This window comes from Dysidea avara, chromosome 1 (assembly GCF_963678975.1).
Source record: "Dysidea avara chromosome 1, odDysAvar1.4, whole genome shotgun sequence".
Classification (NCBI taxonomy): domain Eukaryota; kingdom Metazoa; phylum Porifera; class Demospongiae; order Dictyoceratida; family Dysideidae; genus Dysidea; species Dysidea avara.
In genome coordinates this window covers 19,632,951-19,655,201 of record NC_089272.1, presented here as the reverse complement: position 1 = coordinate 19,655,201, position 22,251 = coordinate 19,632,951, and the positions used below count along the sequence as shown (strand labels likewise).

The window sequence follows — 22,251 nt, the reverse complement described above, 5'->3', positions numbered from 1 at the left end:
GGTTTCTTTGTAACTGAACACTCTTCAAGGTAACTTCTTCTAGCTGTTCTCTCTACAGGGTGATTTATTTGTAGCTGGATTCTGTCCAGGTGATGTTTTTTGCTGCTGAGCTCTTTACAGAATGGTTTCTTTGTAGCTGAACTCTCTACAAGGTAACTTCTTCTAACTGATCTCTCTACAGGGAGATTTGTTTGTAGCTGAACTCTCTACAGGTGATTTGTTTGCAGCTGAACTATCTAGATGGTGGTTTCTTTGTAGCTGAACTCCCTACAAGGTAATTTCTTCTAGCTGAACTCTCTACATGGTGGTTTCTTTGTAGCTGAACTCTCTACAAGATAACTTCTTCTAACTGATCTTTCTACAGGGCAATTTGTTTGTGGCAGAATTTTCTACAGGGTGATTTCTTTGTAGCTGAACTCTCTACATGGTGGTTTCTTTTTACTGTAGCTGAACTCTCTACAAGGTAACTTCTTCTAACTGAACTCTCTACAGGGAGATTTGTTTGCAGCTGAACTTTCTTCATGATGGTTTCTTTGTAGCTGAACTCTCTACAAGGTAACTTCTTCTAGCTGAACTCCCTACATGGTGGTTTCTTTGTAGCTGAACTCTCTACAAGATGACTTCTTCTAGCTGATCTTTCTACGGGGTGATTTGTTTGTAGCTGATTTTTCTACAGGGTGATATGTTTGCAGCTGAACTCTCTATATGGTGGTTTCTTTGTAGCTGAACTCTCTACAAGGTGACTTCTTCTAGCTGATCTTTCTACGGGGTGATTTGTTTGTAGCTGATTTTTCTACAGGGTGATTTGTTTGCAGCTGAACTCTCTATATGGTGGTTTCTTTGTAGCTGAACTCTCTACAAGGTGACTTCTTCTAGCTGATCTCTCTACAGGGTGATTTGTTTGCAGCTGAACTCTCCACATGATGGTTTCTTTAAATTTGTAGCTGAACTCTCTACAAGGTAACTTCTTCTAGCTGATCTCTCTACAGGGTGATTTGTTTGTAGCTGAACTCTCTTCATGATGGTTTCTTTGTAGCTGAACTCTCTACAAGGTAACTTCTTCTAAACAGGGAGATTTGTTTGCAGCTGAACTCTCTTCATGATGGTTTCTTTGTAGCTGAACTCTCTACAAGTTAACTTCTTCTAGCTGAACTCACTACATGGTGGTTTCTTTGTAGCTGAACTCTCTACATGTGATTTGTTTGCAGCTGAACTCTCCACATGATGGTTTCTTTAAATTTGCAGCTGAACTCTCTACAAGGTAACTTCTTCTAGCTGATCTCTCTACAGGGTGATTTGTTTGTAGCTGAATTCTGTACAGGTGATTTGTTTGCAGCTGAGCTCTTTACAGAATGCTTTCTTTGTAGCTGAACTCTCTACAAGGTAACTTCTTCTAACTAAACTCTCTACAGGGAGACTTGTTTGCAGCTGAACTCTCTTCATGTTGGTTTCTTTGTAGCTGAACTCTCTACAAGGTAACTTCTTCTAGCTGAACTCCCTACATGGTGGTTTCTTTGTAGCTGAACTCTCTACAAGGTGACTTCTTCTAGCTGATCTTTCTACAGGGTGATGTGTTTGTAGCTGAATTCTGTACAGGTGATTTGTTTGCAGCTGAGCTCTCTACAAGGTAGTTTTTTCTAGCTGATGTCTCCACAAGGTCACTAGTTTGTAGCTGAACTTTCTACATGGTGGTTTCTTTGTAGCTGAACTCTCTACAAGGTAACTTCTTCTAGCTGATCTCTCTACAGGGAGATTGGTTTGTAGCTGAACTCTCTACAGGTGATTTTGTTTGCAGCTGAACTCTCCACATGATGGTTTCTTTGTAGCTGAACTCTCTACAAGGTAACTTCTTCTAGCTGATCTCTCTACAGGGTGATTTGTTTGTAGCTGAATTCTGTACAGGTGATTTGTTTGCAGCTGAGCTCTTTACAGAATGGTTTCTATGTAGCTGAACTCTTTACAAGGTAATTTCTTCTAGCTGATGTCTCTACAGGGTCACTAGTTTGTAAACGAATTCTCTACATTGTGGTTTCTTTGTAACTGAACTCTCTACAAGGAAACTTCTCCTAGCTGATCTCTCTCTACAGGAAGATTTGTTTGTAGCTGAACTCTCTACAGGTGATTTGTTTGCAGCTGAACTCTCTACATGATGGTTTCTTTGTAGCTGAACTCTCTACAAGTAAACTTCTTCTAGCTGATCTCTCTACAGGGTGATTTGTTTGTAGCTGAACTCTCTACATTGTGGTTTCTTTGTAGCTGAACTCTACAAGGTGATTTCTTCTAGCTGAATCATCTCTTTCTATAGTTGCATGAATTCCCTACAAGGTAACTTCTTCTAGCTGATCTCTCTACAGGGTGAATTGTTTGTGGCTGATCTCTCTACAGGGTGACTTGTTTGTAGCTGATCTCTATACAGGTTACTTGTTTCTAGCTGATCTCTTGAATTCTCTTCGGGTGACTGCTCTATTAGGATGACTGCTCTATTAGGATGACTGCTCTATTAGAGTATCTCGATCTCGCACTTTCTACACCAAGTTGGATTTCGTGTTATAACTCCATGGCTTTAAGTCTGACTCTTCTACACCATTGAAGAGCCTTTCTAAGATGATAACTCCATCTGTACAGCGATTTTCAAAGCATTACCCCAAGCGGTTTACCTGGTAGGCGTGGCAAGCAGTCGTTTTTTATTAGCTAATCTCAATTGCATAATTGTTACACACTGTTGGTTTTTTCGTTCTATCTTCCTGGGTTTTAGCTCGATTTCTTTCAAACCACGAAAGGTTTGAGGTTCAATAGTTAACCTATTCACCCACCGATTTTCAGCTTCTTCCCATACGTGGTTTACCCTGTAGGCGTGACAACATATTGGTGTTATTTTTCGTGAATAATCGCTCATACCTCTTAGCCTGTTTATCGTATTCCAGCCAAAGTTGGTACAGAGATGCGTCGTTATACCCCCTTTCTGTGTGCCAAATTTCAAGGCGATCGGATATGGCGTTGGCGTTTTATAGCAGTTTTTGTAAGTGTGCGAAAAGAGGAAGAAAAATAAGAAGAAAAAAACGAAGAAACTAAGCCAATTTTTGAAGTCGCATATCTCGGGAGCGCTTGAAGCGATTTCGCTCAAATTTGGAATGTGGAGTGCTGAAGGTGGAGGGAGTGTCCACAGCAAAAATCGTCTTGTTTCATCAAGGCAGCACAGAGCTACGGAGGTGCGAAAATTGCGTTTTCTTTCTTCCTGTCAATATACTCACGGGTGTTACGCGCCGGCTTCTAGGGCCGCACGACACACTACCGTGTGTCTTGATGCTTGCCACGCCTACCAGATAAACCACTTGGGGTAATGCTTTGAAAATCGTTGTACAGATGGAGTTATCATCTTAGAAAGGCTCTTCAATGGTGTAGAAAAATCAGACTTAAAGCCACGGAGTTATAACACGAAATCCAACTTGGTGTAGCAAGTGCGAGATCGAGATACTCTAATAGAGCAGTCATCCTAATAGAGCAGTCACCCTGAACAGAATTCAAGAGATCAGTTAGAAATAAGTAACCTGTATAGAGATCAGCTACAAACAAATCACCCTGTAGAGAGTTCAGCTACAAACAATTCACCCTGTTCAGACATCAGTTAGAAGAAGTTTTCTTGTAGAGAGTTCAGTTACAAACAAATCACCCTGTTGAAAGATCAGCTAGAAGATGTCACCTTATAGATAGTTCAGTTACAAAGAAACCACCATGTAGAGAATTCAGCTACAAACTAGTGACCCTGTAGATACATCAGCTAGAAGAAGTTACCTTGTAGAGAGTTCAGCTACAAAGAAACCATTCTGTAAAGAGCTCAGCTGCAAACAAATCACCTATACAGAATTCAGCTACAAACAAATCACCCTGTAGAGAGATCAGCTAGAAGAAGTTACCTTGTAGATAGTTCAGCTACAAACAAATCATCCTGTAGAGAGATCAGCTAGAAGAAGTTACCTTGTAGATAGTTCAGCTACAAACAATTCACCCTGTACAGAGCTCAGTTAAAAGAGGTTTCCTTCTAGAGAGTTCAGCTACAGACAAATCACCCTGTAGAGAGATCAGTTAGAAGAAGTTACCTTGTAGATCATTCAGCTACAAACAATTCACCCTGTAAAGAGATCAGCTAGAAGAAGTTACCTTGTAGAGAGTTCAGCTACAAAGAAACCATCATGTAGAGAATTCAGCTGCAAACAAATCATGTATAGAGAGTTCAGCTACAAACAAATCTCCCTGTAGAGAGATCAGCTAGAAGAAGTTTCCTTGTAGAGAGTTCTGCTACAAACCAATCACCCTGTAGAAAGATCAGCTAGAAAAATCACCTTGTAGAGAGTTCAGCTTCAAAGAAGCAATCATGTGAGAGTTCAGGTACAAACAAATTGTCCTGTAGAGAGATCAGCTAGAAGAAGTTACCTTGTAGAGAGTTCAGCTACAAAGAAACCACCATGTAGATAGTTCAGGTACAAACAAATCACCCTGTAGAAAGATCAGCTATAGAAGAAATCATCTTGTAGAGAGTTCAGCTACAAAGAAACTATCATGTAGAGAGTTCAACTACAAACAAATCACCCTGTAGAAAGATCAGCTATAGAAGAAATCACCTTGTAGAGAGTTCAGCTACAAAGAAACCATCATGTAGAGAGTTCAGCTACAAACAAATCGGCCTGTAGAGAGTTAAGCTACAAACAAATCTCCCTGTAGAGAGATCAGCTAGAAGAAGTCACCTTGCAGGGAGTTCAGTTACAAAGAAATAAACCATGTAGAGAGTTCAGCTGCAAACAAATCACCTGTAGAGAGTTCAGCTAGAAACAAGTCACCTTGTAGAGAGTTCAGCTAGAAGAAGTCACATTGTAGAGCTACAAAGAAACTACCATGTAGAGTTCAGCTGCAAACAAATCACCCTGTAGATAACTCAGCTACAAACAAATCACCCTGTAGAAAGATTAGCTAGAAGAAGTTACCTTATAGGGAGTTCAGCTATGAGCAGATCACCCTGTAGAGAGTTCAGCTACAAACAAATCACCCTGTAGAGAGTTCAGTTACAAAGAAACCACCATGTAGAGAGTTCAGCTGCAAAAAAAATCAATCACTCTGTTGAGAGTTCAGCTAGAAGAAGTCACCTTGTAGAGAGTTAAGCTGCAAATAAATCACCCTGTAGAGAATTCAGCTACAAACAAATCACCCTGTAGAAAGATCAGCTAGAAGAAGTTACCTTGTAGAGAGTTCAGCTACAAAGAAACCACCATGTAGAGAGTTCAGCTGCAAACAAATCACCTGTAGAGAGCTCAGCTAGAAACAAGTCACCCTGTAGAGAGATCAGCTAAAAACAAGTCACCCTGTAGAGAGTTCAGCTAGAAGAAGTCACATTGTAGAGAGTTCAGCTACAAAGAAACTACCACGTAGAGAGTTCAGCTGCAAACAAATCATCCTGTAGAGAGTTCAGCTAGAAGAAGTCACCTTTTAGAGAGTTCAGCTACAAAGCAACCACCATGTAAAGAGTTCAGCTGCAAAAAACTCAATCACCTTGTAGAAAGATCGGCTAGAAGAAGTTACCTTGTAGAGAGTTCAGCTACAAAGAAACCACCATGTAGAGAATTCAGCTGCAAACAAATCACCTATAGAGAGTTCAGCTAGAAACAAGTCACCCTGTAGAGAGTTCAGCTAGAAGAAGTCACATTGTAGAGAGTTCAGCTACAATGAAACTCCCATGTAGAGAGTTCAGCTGCAAACAAATCATTTTGTAGAGAGTTCAGCTAGAAGAAGTCACCTTTTAGAGAGTTCAGCTACAAAGCAACCACCATGTAAAGAGTTCAGCTGCAAAAAACTCAATCACCTTGTAGAAAGATCGGCTAGAAGAAGTTACCTTGTAGAGAGTTCAGCTACAAAGAAACCACCATGTAGAGAGTTCAGCTGCAAACAAATCACCTGTAGAGAGCTCAGCTAGAAACAAGTCACCCTGTAGAGAGATCAGCTAAAAACAAGTCACCCTGTAGAGCGTTCAGCTAGAAGAAGTCACATTGTAGAGAGTTCAGTTACAAAGAAACTACCACGTAGAGAGTTCAGCTGCAAACAAATCATCCTGTAGAGAGTTCAGCTAGAAGAAGTCACCTTTTAGAGAGTTCAGCTACAAAGCAACCACCATGTAAAGAGTTCAGCTGCAAAAAAAAAAAAATTACCTTGTAGAAAGATCGGCTAGAAGAAGTTACCTTGTAGAGAGTTCAGCTACAAAGAAACCACCATGTAGAGAATTCAGCTGCAAACAAATCACCTATAGAGAGTTCAGCTAGAAACAAGTCACCCTGTAGAGAGTTCAGCTAGAAGAAGTCACATTGTAGAGAGTTCAGCTACAATGAAACTCCCATGTAGAGAGTTCAGCTGCAAACAAATCATCCTGTAGAGAGTTCAGCTAGAAGAAGTCACCTTTTAGAGAGTTCAGCTACAAAGCAACCACCATGTAAAGAGTTCAGCTGCAAAAAACTCAATCACCTTGTAGAAAGATCGGCTAGAAGAAGTTACCTTGTAGAGAGTTCAGCTACAAAGAAACCACCATGTAGAGAGTTCAGCTGCAAACAAATCACCTGTAGAGAGTTCAGCTAGAAACAAGTCACCCTGTAGAGAGTTCAGCTAGAAGAAGTCACATTGTAGAGAGTTCAGCTATAATGAAACTCCCATGTAGAGAGTTCAGCTGCAAACAAATCACCCTGTAGAGAACTCAGCTACAAACAAATATGCAGTGTACAAAGATCAGCTAGAAGAAGTTACCTTGTAGAGAGTTCAGCTACAACGAAACCACCATGTAGAGAGTTCAGCTACAAACAAATCACCTGTAGAGAGATCAGCTAGAAACAAGTCACCTTGTAGAGAGTTCAGATAGAAGAAGTCACGTTGTAGAGAGTTCAGCTACAAAGAAACCACCATTAGAGAGTTCAGCTGCAAACAAATCACCCAGTAGAAAGTTCAGCTATGAACAGATCACCCTGTTGAGAGTTCAGTTAGAAACAAGGAATCCTGTAGAGAGATCACCTAGAAGTATCGCCTTGTAGAGAGTTCAGCTACAAACAAATCACCTGTAGAGAGTTCAGCTACAAACAAATCACCCTGTAGAGAGATCAGCTAGAAGAAGTCACCTTGTAGAGAGTTCAGCTATAAAGAAACCATAATGTAGAGAATTCAGCTGCAAACAAACACCCTGTAGAGAACTCAGCTACAAACAAATCGCCCTGTAGAAAGATCAGCTAGAAGAAGTTACCTTGTAGGGATTTCAGCTACAAACAAATCACCCTGTAGAGAGTTCAGCTACAAAGAAACCATTCTGTAAAGAGCTCAGCTGCAAACAAATCACTTGTACAGAATTCAGCTACAAACAAATCACCCTGTGGAGAGATCAGCTAGAAGAAATTACCTTGTAGATAGTTCAGCTACAAACAAATCACCCTGTAGAGAGATCAGTTAGAAGAAGTTACCTTTTAGAGAGTTCAGCTACAAAGAAACCATTCTGTAAAGAGCTCAGCTGCAAACAAATCACCTATACAGAATTCAGCTACAAACACATCACCCTGTAGAGAGATCAGCTAGAAGAAGTTACCTTGTAGATCGTTCAGCTACAAACAATTCACCCTGTAGAGAGAGCAATTAGAAGAAGTCACCTTGTAGAGTGTTCAGTTACAAAGAAACCACCATGGAGATTTCTGTAATCAATATAATATTATGTGACCGGATTTGCGAAAAGGGGTCTTCCACACACATCCAATTCCATAACCGTTGGAGACCATAACTCAGTGTTCAAGTAACATATTAACCTGAACATTTCACCATGTATTCAGCTATAGTGGTGCTCACCACTGTCCAAAATTCAAGGCAATAGCTCTTTCCAATCTGAAGTTATCAATTTTCAAAGTTGGCAAATTGGATGTGTGTGAGCAAATCCGGTCACATATGTATTATACAGTATATATAATTTGTACTAGTAATAGCATGGGTAGCAGTGAAATTTGGGATAAATATCACGAGTGTTGTATTGGAAATGGGGATAAATTTCACGAGGCGAAGCCGAGTGAAATTTACCATTTCCAATACAACAAGAGTGGTATTTATCCCAAATTTCACTGCTACCCATGCTATTCCCAGTTAATACCATACTCGCTGCATATGCTGCATTAGCTTTGCTATGTACGCAATTTGTCACTATGTACTAAACACGCGTCGACACTAATTGGCGCTACATTGTTAACATAAATTCTAGCCAATGAAATTGCAATTACAACTTTTTCGCTGCTGTCAGTGAAATACGGGATAAATTTCACTGCTACTATTGAGACTTTTGTACGGGCAGTGAAACAGGTATGGTATTAGTACATTTACTGATAAAATATTTAAAGTACATATACTTCATCTTTTCTTCTTCCTGTAGTAAAGAAAAAAACATAGGTTAAAAAAGTCCCAAAGCTGGCCATAGGCCGGCTTTGGGGTGGCTTTGGGGTATACAAATACAAAAAGAAATGAAATCTAATTCAAAACAGCCAAGCTGTAAAAAAGTGTGCGGCCCTCAGAAAGGCTATGGTGAAAAAAGATGTGAAATCCAAGGTGGCGGCCAAGAAATGGCTGTGATGGTAGGTTAATGGTAAAAATTTTAATAATGACAATTTAGGTAAATTTTGTGAAGCGGCACAAAAATTCACCTAAATTGTCGTTATTAAAATTTTTACCATTAACCTACCATCACAGCCATTTCTTGGCCGCCACCTTGGATTTCACATCTTTTTTCACCATAGCCTTTCTGAGGGCCGCACACTTTTTTTACAGCTTGGCTGTTTTGGATTAGATATATATATACTTGAAATTGACAAGGAGAAAACATCCTGACCACCTGGCAGACTCCTGTAAGTGTTTGAGCATTAATCGGATGGCTGCAGGTTTGAGGCCACCTAGGTCCAGTCATGGATTTTTTCTCCTTTCTCCACCTTTTCAAACACACTTTATGTAACAACTTTAAACAGGCTGTACAACCAGGTGTCCTGCAGACCTTCAGCACTTGTGCTGTAAAGCCTTATAATTTAAAAAAAATTAAAAATAAATAACTTTTGAGTTTTGTGGCAGATGAAAACTCCCAACAATTCATAGTCAGTAGCCCATTTAAAAAATATTTTTTAAATGAGGTACAGCCATTTTTGTGATTTCATTGAAATATTGCTAGTTTCACATACTTCAAAAAAATGCATATGTTTCTGGAAGAAGACAGTGAAATTTGTTGAAACCACATTTTAAGAATAAATGTGTGCTTTGACACTGCAAATATATATACACAGAAAAGATGCAAATGATGCAATACTAATAGATCGTATTCCAAATGACATCACACGAATTTTCTATTTGGGGGACTCTTATAGTTTCGAGTATTATCCCCAATGGTGATTGAGATTTCTAAGCTTGATATAAAGGTTAACAGACAAGATATTGAGACGAAACTACCAGGTTTGGTTATTACAGCAAATAAATAATAGTATTTCTTCTAAACTTTGAAAACCAGCTGAAAATTCTAACCCGGCGTTAGAGAATAGGTTTTATACCCTTATAACTGTACCTGTTCAGTGGCGGATCCAGGGGGGTTTCATTGGTTTCCACGGAAACCCCCTTTGAAAAATGATTGCGTAACAATTAAATGTTTTAATTATCGCGGCGTGCGTCTCGATCGAGATACTGTAATTAGAGCAGTCACAGTAGCTACTAAAGTAGTGTGTAGGAAGTTTTTAATATATTTTATGTACTATTACTAGGCTGTGACCTTTTTTTTTTTTTTTTTTTTTTTTTTTTTTTTTTTTTTGGTCTCACCTTACCAAACCAGACGATGTAGTGCAAACGTTTGCGTATCTCATGTCAATATATATCTCCACCTTCTAAACTGGAAACCCCCTTTATAAATTCCTAGATCCGCCACTGCTGTTGTCAATATCTTCTTCCAGGATTGAATAGTGATTTGAATCTTATTAAGCCACATTGGAACTCTCACTCGAAGTTGTTAGAATACCCCAAATAGCCACAGCCATTTTATTTCATGATGTCATTTGGAATACGGTCTATGGTCAGTGCACTAGTGTTGTTCCAGTACCAGCTTGTTATTTCAGTTCCAGTTCCAGTTCTAGAATCATAAACCTTTGGAATTACAGTTCCAGTTCCAGTCTAAAACTATAACTGTTAGAATTACAGTTTCAGTTGTGGAACCATAACCTTTAGAATTATAGTTCCAGTTCCAGTTCTGGAACTGTAGCTTTTACAGTTCCAGTTCTAGTTCTAGAACTACAACCTTTAAGATTACAGTTCTGTTTTTAGTTCTGCATAATTAGTTTAGTGCTCCATTTCTAAAATAATGCACAGTGTGCGCTAAACTATGGGTTTTGATTTGATTGTGTTGTGTATCTAGGCAGAGCAACTACTACAAAACTAACTATACATGCAAGACATTGATGCTCCAAGGCTTTGATTATAGGGTGATTTGAAGTTAATATCAAACATTAAACTAAATATAAACACATTTCGGAATGACAGAAACACCTAGGTAGTGAGAATTATTGGTTTCACTTCAGTGTTGCATTGGGTGTATACAATCACTGGACTGGATTGTGGACTGGACCGGTGGACAAGCAATGGACTGGACTAGTGCATGGACTGAACAAATTTCTTTCTTTTTATTGCAGTATTTAGGAAACTGGTTGTATATAACTACAGTATTTTTCCACAGCAACACTAAATTTAGGCTATACATGTAGGTGGACCTGTCAACTTACAGCTTGTATATGGAAAAGCAAGATCGACAGATAAACTACAGCTACTTAATTTTGCTTATTCAAATGCCCAATTGCCCATAGTTTGTGTTAGAGGATGCATGTCACTACTATAATATTAAATGTTAAGAACAAGAAGGATGGTGGATATACACACACACAGAGCTAAGAGTTTAACTGCAAATGGAGTATTTAATACTTTAATTTTTAACAGCTATTTTGCATGTGTTTCAAGATTGACTACCAAACAATTCCTTCTCAAAACATGGCCTTCGTTAAAACCCGGAACGGACCGGACCGGACCGGACCTGAATTTTATTGTTGAGGAGCGCGTATCCAACTAAAATAAATTTCGGTGCGCTTTCAAGGGATACAGGACGTGGACTCCGTTCTTCATTTGCACTCAGGGCACGATTGTCTACTGATATCCAGAGTGGCTGATGGTGATTTCGAAGCAAATATAGTCGTATACTGGTATTTATACAAGTTTGCGAAGCGGAAACGTAGCGTATTACAAGGACTGGATACTCTCACCGTAGCTAACAATGGTGGCGAGATACAAGCTAGCTAAGACTGGTCACTGATAATATACCTGGACTGATCTACATACCGTACGCAAGGAAATTTATACGCGAGAGAATTTGACGAATCGGGTTTGATTAGTCAAAATTTTCTTAAGTCTAAATTTCCTTGCGTAAGGTATGTATACAGATCAGTCCAGTTAGCTATATTATCTATTACCAGTCTTAGCTAGCTTGTATGTCGCCACCATTGTTAGCTTCGGTGAGAGTATCCAGTCCTTGTAATACGCTACGTTTCCGCTTCGCAAACTTGTATATATACCAGTATACGACTATATTTGCTTCGAAATCACCATCAGCCACTCTGGACATCAGTAGACAATCGTGCCCTGAGTGCAAATGAAGAACAGAGTCCACGTCCTGTATCCCTTGCAAGCGCACCGAAATTTATTTTAGTTGGATACGCGCTCCTCAACAATAAAATTCTGGTCCGGTCCGGTCCAGTCCGTTCCGGGTTTTAACGAAGGCCTCAAAACATTAACACAAGTTGTTATTTATAAACAACCCTAGAAAAATGAACAAACAATGCAGGTGGGCAAAGTTCATAGGTTCATTTGCATATTCTACACATGTGTAGCTCTTTTATAGCAGTATAACTAAGTTCAATATCTCAAAAGCATGAAAGTTTAAAGCCAAAATTGTCTTCAGAAACAAGAAAGAATTAACTCTAACAATGCAATGGTTTCTCCAAGCCTGAACACTATATAAGGCATGAGTCCAGTTGTTCAGTCCTGCAGTTCAGCCCAGTGTTTCTAGCTATATAACCTTTTGCATCATTCTATTGAATACTTATCAGTTCTTGCTTTTATCAGCACACTAACTGTAGTCATGTAATGAGCATTGTATTTGCTATTTTTATTGATAATAACTAAATGATTATGACCAACTTCAGTTCCAGTACTTGATAAATTTTCATTTTAGTTCCAGTTCTAGTTCCAGTGTTTAGGAAAATTAATTATTGTTCCAGTATTGAGAGAAGTAAAATTATTGTTCCAGTTCCAATTCTAGTTCTAGAATTGGAACTAAATTAAATTGGAATTCCAGTTCTAGAACTGGAATTAAATTTAATTTAGTTCCGCAGAACTGGAACTAAATTAAATTGCTGGTATTGGAATTACTTTTAGTTCCAGTACTGAGAACTGGAACAACACTACAGTGCACTACATTAAGGCATAGGCGGATCTGAGGGGGGGCCAAGGGGTGCTGTGCCCCCCCTGGCCCTTCTCTTGCCCCCCTTGGACCTACAGTACTATATTGATACCAGAAATTAGAATCATGCATTTACACTGTACTCAGAAGTATAGAAAGCCAATGGGAAAATAAAAGGCAACAGATATAAAATAGTGTACCTTACAGTTATAGCTAAACTGTACACTGTAAAGAAAGTGAGGTAAATAAATTTGATTTTTTGTACAAAGATCGAGATACTCTAATAGAGCAGTCACTACTCTAATAGAACAGTCGCAACTCTTATATAATTTACAATTTTTATAAATCATAACAAAACTAACTACTTCTTATTTTTATTTAGTATACACTTTACCATCAAACGGGTTTATCTCAAATTGGCTAACCGATCTTGCAAAGCATACACTTTGTTAGCTAAGTGCTTTCAAAAATGCTCTCAAATTCAAACCTATAGAAGGTCTAATTTTTAAAAATTTTCTTCAACTACAGTCTTAAAAACTGTATGTCCATCATTCACCCAGCTATATGTTGAATAAAGTTATGCAAATGAATATAACTTGTGTACTAGAATTCCATTCTTATCCTCTTAGTGGAATAAACACTGTTGTGCACTAAAACTTCTTGCCCCCCCTTGGCCCCCCTTGACAGTGTCTCCTAGATCCGCCTATGCATTAAGGCACAATGAACAAAGTAGTGACATGCATATAATTATATTATAGAATAAAATGTGCAGGTACAGAGACAAATGTTTTGCCATTAGGGTATAATGGACAAGGAATGATTCTCTCTTAGATGATCAAGACTATTCAATAGCAATACCTGGTGTGAATAAAGAGTAGGATTTATAAATCTACCAGGTATAAAGGTCAGGTCTAGCTTCACTTAAATATCTGTAATTTCTTTGTCACTATAGAGCTGTACTCTAATTTACTGTAGTGGATATTTTGCATTCAAATACTCAACTATTTTGTAAGGCCTTAGTGATTTTCTGTTCTCATCAGCATCCACTTGTATTTTCTTTGCCACATATACCCCATTATTAAAGATGTAGCTAACCAGTGATATCAAAAAGATTGAGCATGTGCAGTTCAGTTCTTAAGATTACTGCCCTTATATACCAGCTACCTTGTTCACTGTAGTCACAAACTCCTTAAAGATTGTGCATTGAACCTTCTAATATTTATATGTTAGTAAAATTCTGCAATCACAAAGGACAACTATATAATGTAGCTACATCTGATGATCTACTTCAGATGTAGCTACGCATAGGCTGCTATAAGATCAATTCTGTATGTATCTAAACAGATAACTACCAGTGATACAGATTAGTTCTGTATCTAAATAGCTAACTACTAGTGATACAGAAAGTTGAGGTATGAAAATAAGCCTATAGCTATATATAGCCATATTGACCCACATGCTGATTTTCTGATGAAAAAAAAAACAGAATATCACAAAAATTAATAATGGCCTAATAAGTCTACTCAATATTTTAAATTATTTTTCTCTAAATCTGATAATGCAATCAAGTATGATAATTGAAAATTTCCTCTTATGTATGTTAACTTGTGATCAACCTCACAACGAAGAAGCAAGCTAAGTGTCTAAGCCCTAAAGGTAGTCATATATAGGCTGGCTGTTGTGGAAATGGCTAAATATGGTGGAAGCATGAAAATATTGAGGTATTTAATTGACAGGTTCACTTGCAGGTTACACACTGAAATGAGCTCATAAATGCTTACTAAGCTGTGCCATGCTTTAAGGCATTGTAGTAGTAGACATGTACACAGTTCATTCTAAATGCAAGAACTGTCATAATTATGGTATACATTCGGCAGTTTTTAAAAGTTAAATTATTTTGTAACAGTGGTCAGTCAATCATGGACTCATAGCTTGTGGGGAGAAAATTGTAAAAGGCTGAAAGACTATTGCTAAAGAAACTGTTACTGAGAAAGCATGGCACTATTCAAGCTATTTCAGGGGCTAAAAAAGAGGCTAGTTGTGGCTAAAAAGCTAGTTGTAAATGACTTTTGGCTAGTTGTAAATAGTGATTTGGCTAGTTGTAAAAGTCAGACTAAAATAACAAGCTGTGTTAAAGTCAAAAATTACATACATGTGCTGTGTATTTTTAGCTACAGGGATTTGACTAAAAGTACCTCAAGATTCAGTCTTGAGATTGCCATTTTCAAAACTTTCCACTTGTGGTCCAATAAATTGCAAGTTATAGTTATGGTCATTAATTTTCCCAGTCCACTACTGATATAAAATCATTGCCTTAAAATCTTATAAAACAATAGTTTGACCTAAAGAATTGGCTTGTATATCACTGTAAATTTGTTTGCTATTTCCTAGTTTCAGGTCTCAGTCACTTATCTCAAATTGCTTCCAGATTTGATCTTGCCACAATTATGTTTCAACTAGGTAAATATGCTTCCACACTCCCCTGAAATCCCTTTAATCATTCCCTTCACTGAATCATAATTGTAGTGCATATTTCAGGTCATTGATTGCCTTGGCTTTTACACATACAAAGCAATATGACGGTACATAGGAGTCTTTGGTTTGCACACTAAATTGGCAAAATTAACTGGTCTCGATTATAAAACCTTGGATTATTTTCAGTGTACAGCTAGAGTGATACAATGAACATTACAACATTCATTTGTTTAACAGGGGAACTGGTATTAAATTGTGAATTTTTTTACAAAATTACGCACAACAGCCACTGTATGTACACATCTGATATTGGGTGCGATCAGCTAATTGAAAGGGAATAATTATACAAAGTATAAAGTACAATTTTAGTACACAGTAGTGACCCTATATTGTACTGTCATTTGAGCAGGTACTGCAATACCATTCATCATCAGGTGCAGTGGTAATCCCAACACAATTCCTAATGTAATTTGAATGTATATGATATTACAAATAAATTCATATTATCCTTACCAGTGATACCACAGATTACATTTTTCACAGCAAATCATGTCAACATTTGCACAGACAAAAGTGCAAGCATTACAAAACCACTCTATCCTTTTCCTATGAACTACATGAGTGCATATAACAGTCAACACAAGAAGTGATAAGCAGGCTGATAGTTAACTATCATTTCCAGATGTTGACAAGCTTCGACTGAACACAAAGGTTTCAACAATACTAATCCAGCACAATGATCAATGATATAGTCTGGTATATCAGTCTTCAGATCTTGCAGCTGAATTTCATTGATATCTTTAGTTGGCTTTTTATTTAAGATCAACTCTAGGACATCTGTAAGACACACACGGTTGACTATTTGTGTTGCATATTATACCCACCCTTACATTTATGTGTATACAAATCCACAAAGCTATACAACCACCACTATTGTATGCATATTATTGAACACTATGTATACTACACACATGGGTTGTGTTATGTACATACATGCATCTACAGTACTTTGTCTTCGCTGAAGAGTACAAGTAACAGTTCACAAGTGGGATAACTATAATATAGGAGGCAAATTATCAAATAATCATGGTTACATATGTATACAACAGTGAGTTCGCTGAGTTGTCAGTACTGATTGCATCCATGCATATACTATAATCTAATCAAAAACAGCCAAGCTGTAAAAAAAGGTGCGGCCCCCATAAAGGCCATGGTGAAAAAAGATGTGAAATCCAAGGTGGCGGCCAAGAAATGGCTGTGATGGTAGGTTAATGGTTACATTTTAATAACGGCAATTCAGGTGAATTTTGTGCCGCTTGGTCTTGGCACCAAATTCACCTGAATTGTTGTTATTAAAATGTAACCATTAACCTACCATCACAGCCATTTCTTGGCCGCCACCTTGGATTTCACATCTTTTTACACCATGGCCTTTATGGGGGCCGCACCTTTTTTTACAGCTTGGCTGTTTTTGATTAGATATCACTTCTTTTTGTATTTGTATACTGCAAAGCCAGCCTATGGCTGGCTTTGGGGCTTTTTTAACCCATGTGTTTTTTTTCTTTACCACAGGAAGAAGAAAAGAACTTAAAGAAGAATTTTAGTACTTCAATTATTTTTGATTTTATTAGTAATTATACAAATTATATACATATATTTATTACATGCTCATTATTCCCCACAGGATTTTTTTGCAGCTGATCTCTCTACTGGGTGACTTGAAATGTAGCTGAACTATATACAGGATGGTTTCTTTGTAGCTGAACTCTCTGTAACAGGTGATTTGTTTGCAGCTAAACTCTCTACATGGTGGTGTCTTTATAGCCGAACTCTCTACATGATGGTTTCTTTGTAGCTGAACTCTCTATAAGGTGACTTCGTCTAGCTGAACTCTCTACAGGGTGATTTTTTTGTAGCTGAACTCTCTGCAGGGTGATTTGTTTGCAGCTGAACTCTCTACATGATGGTTTCTTTGTAGCTGAACTCTCTACAAGGTGACTTCGTCCAGTTGATCTTTCTACGGGGTGATTTGTTTCTAGCTGAACTCTCTACAGGTGAATTGTTTACAGCTAAACTCTCTACATGGTGGTTTCTTTGTAGCTGAACTCTCTACAAGGTAACTTCTTCTCTACAGGGTGATTTGTTGTAGTTGAATTCTCTACAAGGTGGTTTGTATGAGGCTGAACTCTCTACATGGCGGTTTCTTTGTAGCTGAACTCTCTACAGAGTGATTTGTTTGCAGCTGAACTCTCTACATGATGGTTTCTTTGTAACTCAACACTCTACAAGGTGACTTCTTCTAGCTGATCTTTCTACAGGGTGAATTGTTGTAGCTGAATTATCTAAAAGGTAACTTCTTCTAGCTGATCTCTATACAGGGTGATTTGTTTGTAGTTGAATTCTGTACAGGTGGTTTCTTTGTAGCTGAACTCTGTACATGATGGTTTCTTTGTAGCTAAACTCTTTATAAGGTGACTTCTTCTAGCTGAACTCTCTACGGGGTAATTTCTTTGTAGCTGAACTCTCTATATGATGGTTTCTTTGTAAATGAACTCTCTACAAGGTGAATTCTTCTACCTGATCTCTCTATAGGGTGATTTGTTTGTAACTGAACTCTGTACAAGTGCGTTTTTGTGGGTGATCTCACTGCAGGTTGATTTGTTTGTAGCTGAACTCACTAAAGGGTGATTTTGCTTGTAGCTGAACTCCTTGCATTGTATCTAGTTTCTAACTGATCTCTCTACAGGGTGATTTGTTAGTAGCTGATCTCTCTACAAGTTGATTTGTGTGTAGCTGATCTCTCTGCAGGTTGATTAATTTGCAGCCGATATCTCTACAAGGTAATTTGTTTGCAGCTGAACTGTCTATAAAGTGATTTATTTGTAGCTGATCTCTCTGCAGGTTGATTTGTTTTAGCTGAACTCTCTACAGGGTGATTTACTTGTAGCTGAACTCCTTACATTGTGACTAGTTTCTAGCTGATCTCTCTACAGGGTGATTTGTTTGTAGCTGATCTCTCTACAAGTTGATTTGTGTGTAGCTGATCTTTCTACTGGTTGATTTGTTTGTAGCCGATCTCTGTACAGGGTAATTTGTTTGTAGCTGAACTCTGTACAAGGTGCTTTTTTGTAGGTGATCTCACTGCAGGTTGATTTGTTTGTAGCTGAACTCACTAAAGAGTGATTTGCTTGTAGCTGAACTCCTTACATTGTGTCCAGTTTCTAGCTGATCTCTCTACAGAGTGATTTGTTTGTAGCTGAACTCTCTATAAGATGATTTATTTGTAGCTGAACTCCTTACATTGTGTGTAGTGTCTAGCTGATCTCTCTACAGGGTGATTTGTTTGTAATTGATCTCTCTACAAGTTGATCTGTGTGTAGCTGATCTCTCTGCAGGTTGATTTGTTTGTAGCCGATCTCTCTATAGGGTAATTTGTTTGTAGCTGAACTCTCTATAAGGTGATTTGTTTGTAGTTGATCTCTCTGCAGGTTGAATTGTTTTAGCTGAACTCTCTACAGGCTGATTTGTTTGTAGCCGATCTCTCTACAGGGTAATTTGTTTGTAGCTGAACTCTCTACAAGTTGATTTGTGTGTAGCTGATCTCTCTGCAGGTTGATTTGTTTGTAGCCGATCTCTCTATAGGGCAATTTGTTTGTAGCTGATCTCTCTACAGGGTGATTTTTTGTAGCTGACCTCTCTTCAGGGTGATTTGTTTCTAGCTGATTGCTCTACAGGTTGATTTGTTTGTAGATGAACTCTCTACAGGGTAATTTGCTTGTAGCTGAACTCCTTACTTTGTGTCTAGTTTGTAGCTGATCTCTCTACAGGGTGATTTGTTTGTAGCTGAACTCCTTACATTGTGTGTAGTTTCTAGCTGATCTCTCTACAGGGTGATTTGTTTGTAGCTGATCTCTCTACAAGTTGATTTTTGTGTATATAGCTGATCTCTCTGCAGGTTGATTTGTTTGTAGCCGATCTCTCTACAGGTAATCTGTTTGTAGCTGAACTCTCTATAAGGTGATTTGTTTGTAGCTAATCTCTCTGCAGGTTGATTTGTTTTAGCTGAACTCTCTACAGGGTGATTGCTTGTAGCTGAACTCCTTACATTGTGTCTAGTTTCTAGCTGATGTCTCTACAGGGTGATTTTTTGTAGCTGAACTCTCTTCAGGGTGATTTGTTTCTAGCTGATCTCTCTACAGGTAGATTTGTGTTGATTTGTTCATTGCTGATCGCTCTAAAGGTAATTGATTTGTTGCAGTTGAACACCCTGCAAAGTGTTTTGTTTGTAGCTGATCACTCTAAAGGGTAATTTGTTTGTAGCTGAACTCTCTCCACAGTGACTTGTGTGTAGCTGAATTCTGTGTAACTGAATTCTCTAGAGAGTGACTTAATTGTAGCTGAATTCTCTACACAGTGCATGACTTGTTTATAGCTGAACTTTCTTCAGTGTGACTTGTAATGTTCTGAATCTCTATAGTGGTATATTTGCTTAACTCTCCACATGGTGACTGTCTTCTTGCTGAACTGTCTATAAGATTAACTGTTTGCAGCTGAACTCCCTACAGAATAACTTGTGTTGTAATAAAATTCTATAATGGAGTAAATAAATTATCCGAATGCTCTATTAGGGTGACTGTTCTATTAGAGTATCTCGATCTCGCATTTGCTACACGGAGTTGGCTTTCGAATCATAACTCAGTGGTTTGTAATCCTATTCTTCTGTACTACTGCAAGGACTTTCTATGAAGATTATTCCAGCTATACACCGATTTTCAGCTCATTGCTCTAAGCGGTTTGCCTAGTAGGCGTGAAAACTAATACTTTTTTATTCATAAAAATCGATCGCGTAATTGTGACACAGGTTGGGTTTTGTGTCATATCTCCGTGGTCTTTATCTCGATTCCTTTCAAACCACCAAAAGGCACTCCTACGATGGTTACTCCATCTACATAGCAATTTTCAACTCATTCCATGAAGCGGTTTACCCTGTAAGCGTGACAACAAATCGATCTTGTTTTACGCGAATAATCGGTCATAACTCCTGAACCATTCATCGGATTTGTACCAAATTTGATGCTAGGATTCGCTGTTGGACTTCCTTTCTGTGTGCCAAATTTCAAGGCGATCGGAGTACGCGTTTGCTTGTTATAGCAATTTTTGCAAGTGTGCGAAAAGACGAAGAAGAAAAAAAAACGAAGAAAAAAAACGAAACTTTGGCAGCTCGTATCTCGGAAATGGCTAGAGCGATTTCCTTCAAATTTGGAATGTAGACTCCCTTGGCTGGCGGACAACTGTGTAGCAAATTTGGTTCCAATCAGATAAGTGATCACCGAGATACAAAGGTGTGAAAATGACGTTTTCGTTCTTCCTGTCAATATACTCACGGTGTGGCGCGCCGGCTTCTTGGGCCGCACGACACACTACCGTGTGTCTTGATATTGCATGGTTTAGAAGGAATTAACAGGCTTCGTTGATCATAGATATCATTTGTATAATCGCATGTCACATCATTGATATCAATAACGTCATTGATATGTGATACTGACCCCTTCTGAAATATAAATAATGCTATTTCCAAAAAATTATATTGCATTCTCACCCTGCTTGCATTTTTCTTCTGATGTCATCTCACTATTGACAAATAAAGACTGTTGTATTAACATTTTCTTAATTGAACTGGGTTTAGCTAGTTTAACAGTAGACTTCCTGGGACGTTTGCGTTGTGAATGAAATGGATTTTGTGTGATAATTTTTGCTGTTACTGGAGTATTATTGGTGTAATGCATAATAGTTGGAGATTTCATATGAATAATATTAATAGCTCTGCAAACAAAGTTATTAACGGTCTTCAATATGTAAGTATCATTGCAATGTGATGCAAGTGACTGTAAAGTGGCAATATTCTTATGAACATGTGATGCTGATGATGAAGTCTGATGTGACAGAGAAGTCATTTCTTGTAATATTTTTGTGGTTTCATTCTGCTTTAGTTGTGCATCACTTGTGATAGTATGAGAGGTATTGTGTACATTATACATATTATTCTGATAAAGTTTTCTTATTAGCAAGTGAATGTGCTTGCATATTGTTAAACGTACCAATGAATCAGGACATGTACAGCTATATTGGTGGATACATATATCACATTCAGTACACCGTAAAGGGCAATTTGGTGAGCATCTTGCGTCTTCCTTATGAACATCATAGTACAGTAATGGGTTTTTGGATGAGACAACTCTCCACAAATCAAGTCCATTGTCCTGTATTAAATCTGTTGATAATTCCACACTGGATTTATGTCTCTGGCGAATGCAACTGATCCTATGAGATACTTTTCCCTTTTCAAGCTTGATGAGGCATTCAAATCCTTTATCCCTAGCTATCTTAAGTAACAAATGGATGCATTCGTCCACTCTTTTGTTAATTCTTCCCTTCATATATACATACTTGAGCAATCGATGAAAACTTTCAACATGCATGTTTGTATTTATGCCTGCTTTTCTTCTATAGCACAAGGCCCACTGCTCCTTCCTTGCACTGTAATAGGTTATAAAGTATTCCGCAAATATACCCGTGTCTGGATGCTCTTGTAGTTGCTGTTCAAAGTTTAACAACATTGTGTTGAATGTGTTTATGTCTGTTTCCTGTGCTAATGTGTGCAGTGAATGATATACCTGACATTGTAGCTCTGCATTAGCAATTTTGCTAGCAATAGCCCCCCTCCATGCTCTGTCTACATGCCAAGTACACAGTAACTTGTGTGGACTATCTGAAAATGTGGATTTCCATGCATTATAGAACTGGTCTGCGTCATCTGTCATTATCCAACGTGTATTAATCATTCCAATCCTCTGTTTGAGAGTTTCAAAGAATAGATGTACCACGTGGTGATCTTCCCTAGTGGTCAAGCACCATCCAGTTGGATAGCCTTCACCAAATTCATCAATTACCATGACAGTGATTAATGTAAAATCATATCCTGTTGTTTTGAAGGTGGAATCAATGCACACTATGTTATTGCCAAACTCCTTCATTATGTGTGCTTGGTATGGTGTTTGTAATACCATCACAAAGTCGTTTTTGTTTAGATAATTATAAGCTGTTAGAACTACTCCCTGTTGCTCGTAAAACAACACAGGAGACTCTTTGTCACTCTGTTTCATTTCTTCCACCAGCATTGCTACACTTGTAGCATCATCCGAATGTCTTTCAACAGATCTTAAAGAAAAAGCCCTTTCAATATTGAGGAT

At 38.1% G+C, this 22,251-nt stretch overlaps 1 protein-coding gene across 1 annotated transcript; it reads right to left on the bottom strand.

Moving 5' to 3' along the window:
• Positions 1 to 20,583: 20,583 nt before the first annotated feature.
• On the bottom strand, positions 20,584 to 22,179 carry LOC136266136 (uncharacterized). Its single transcript, XM_066061146.1, has one exon. It carries the CDS (start codon positions 22,177 to 22,179, stop codon positions 20,584 to 20,586), a length of 1,596 nt encoding a protein of 531 aa, XP_065917218.1.
• Positions 22,180 to 22,251: the final 72 nt, after the last annotated feature.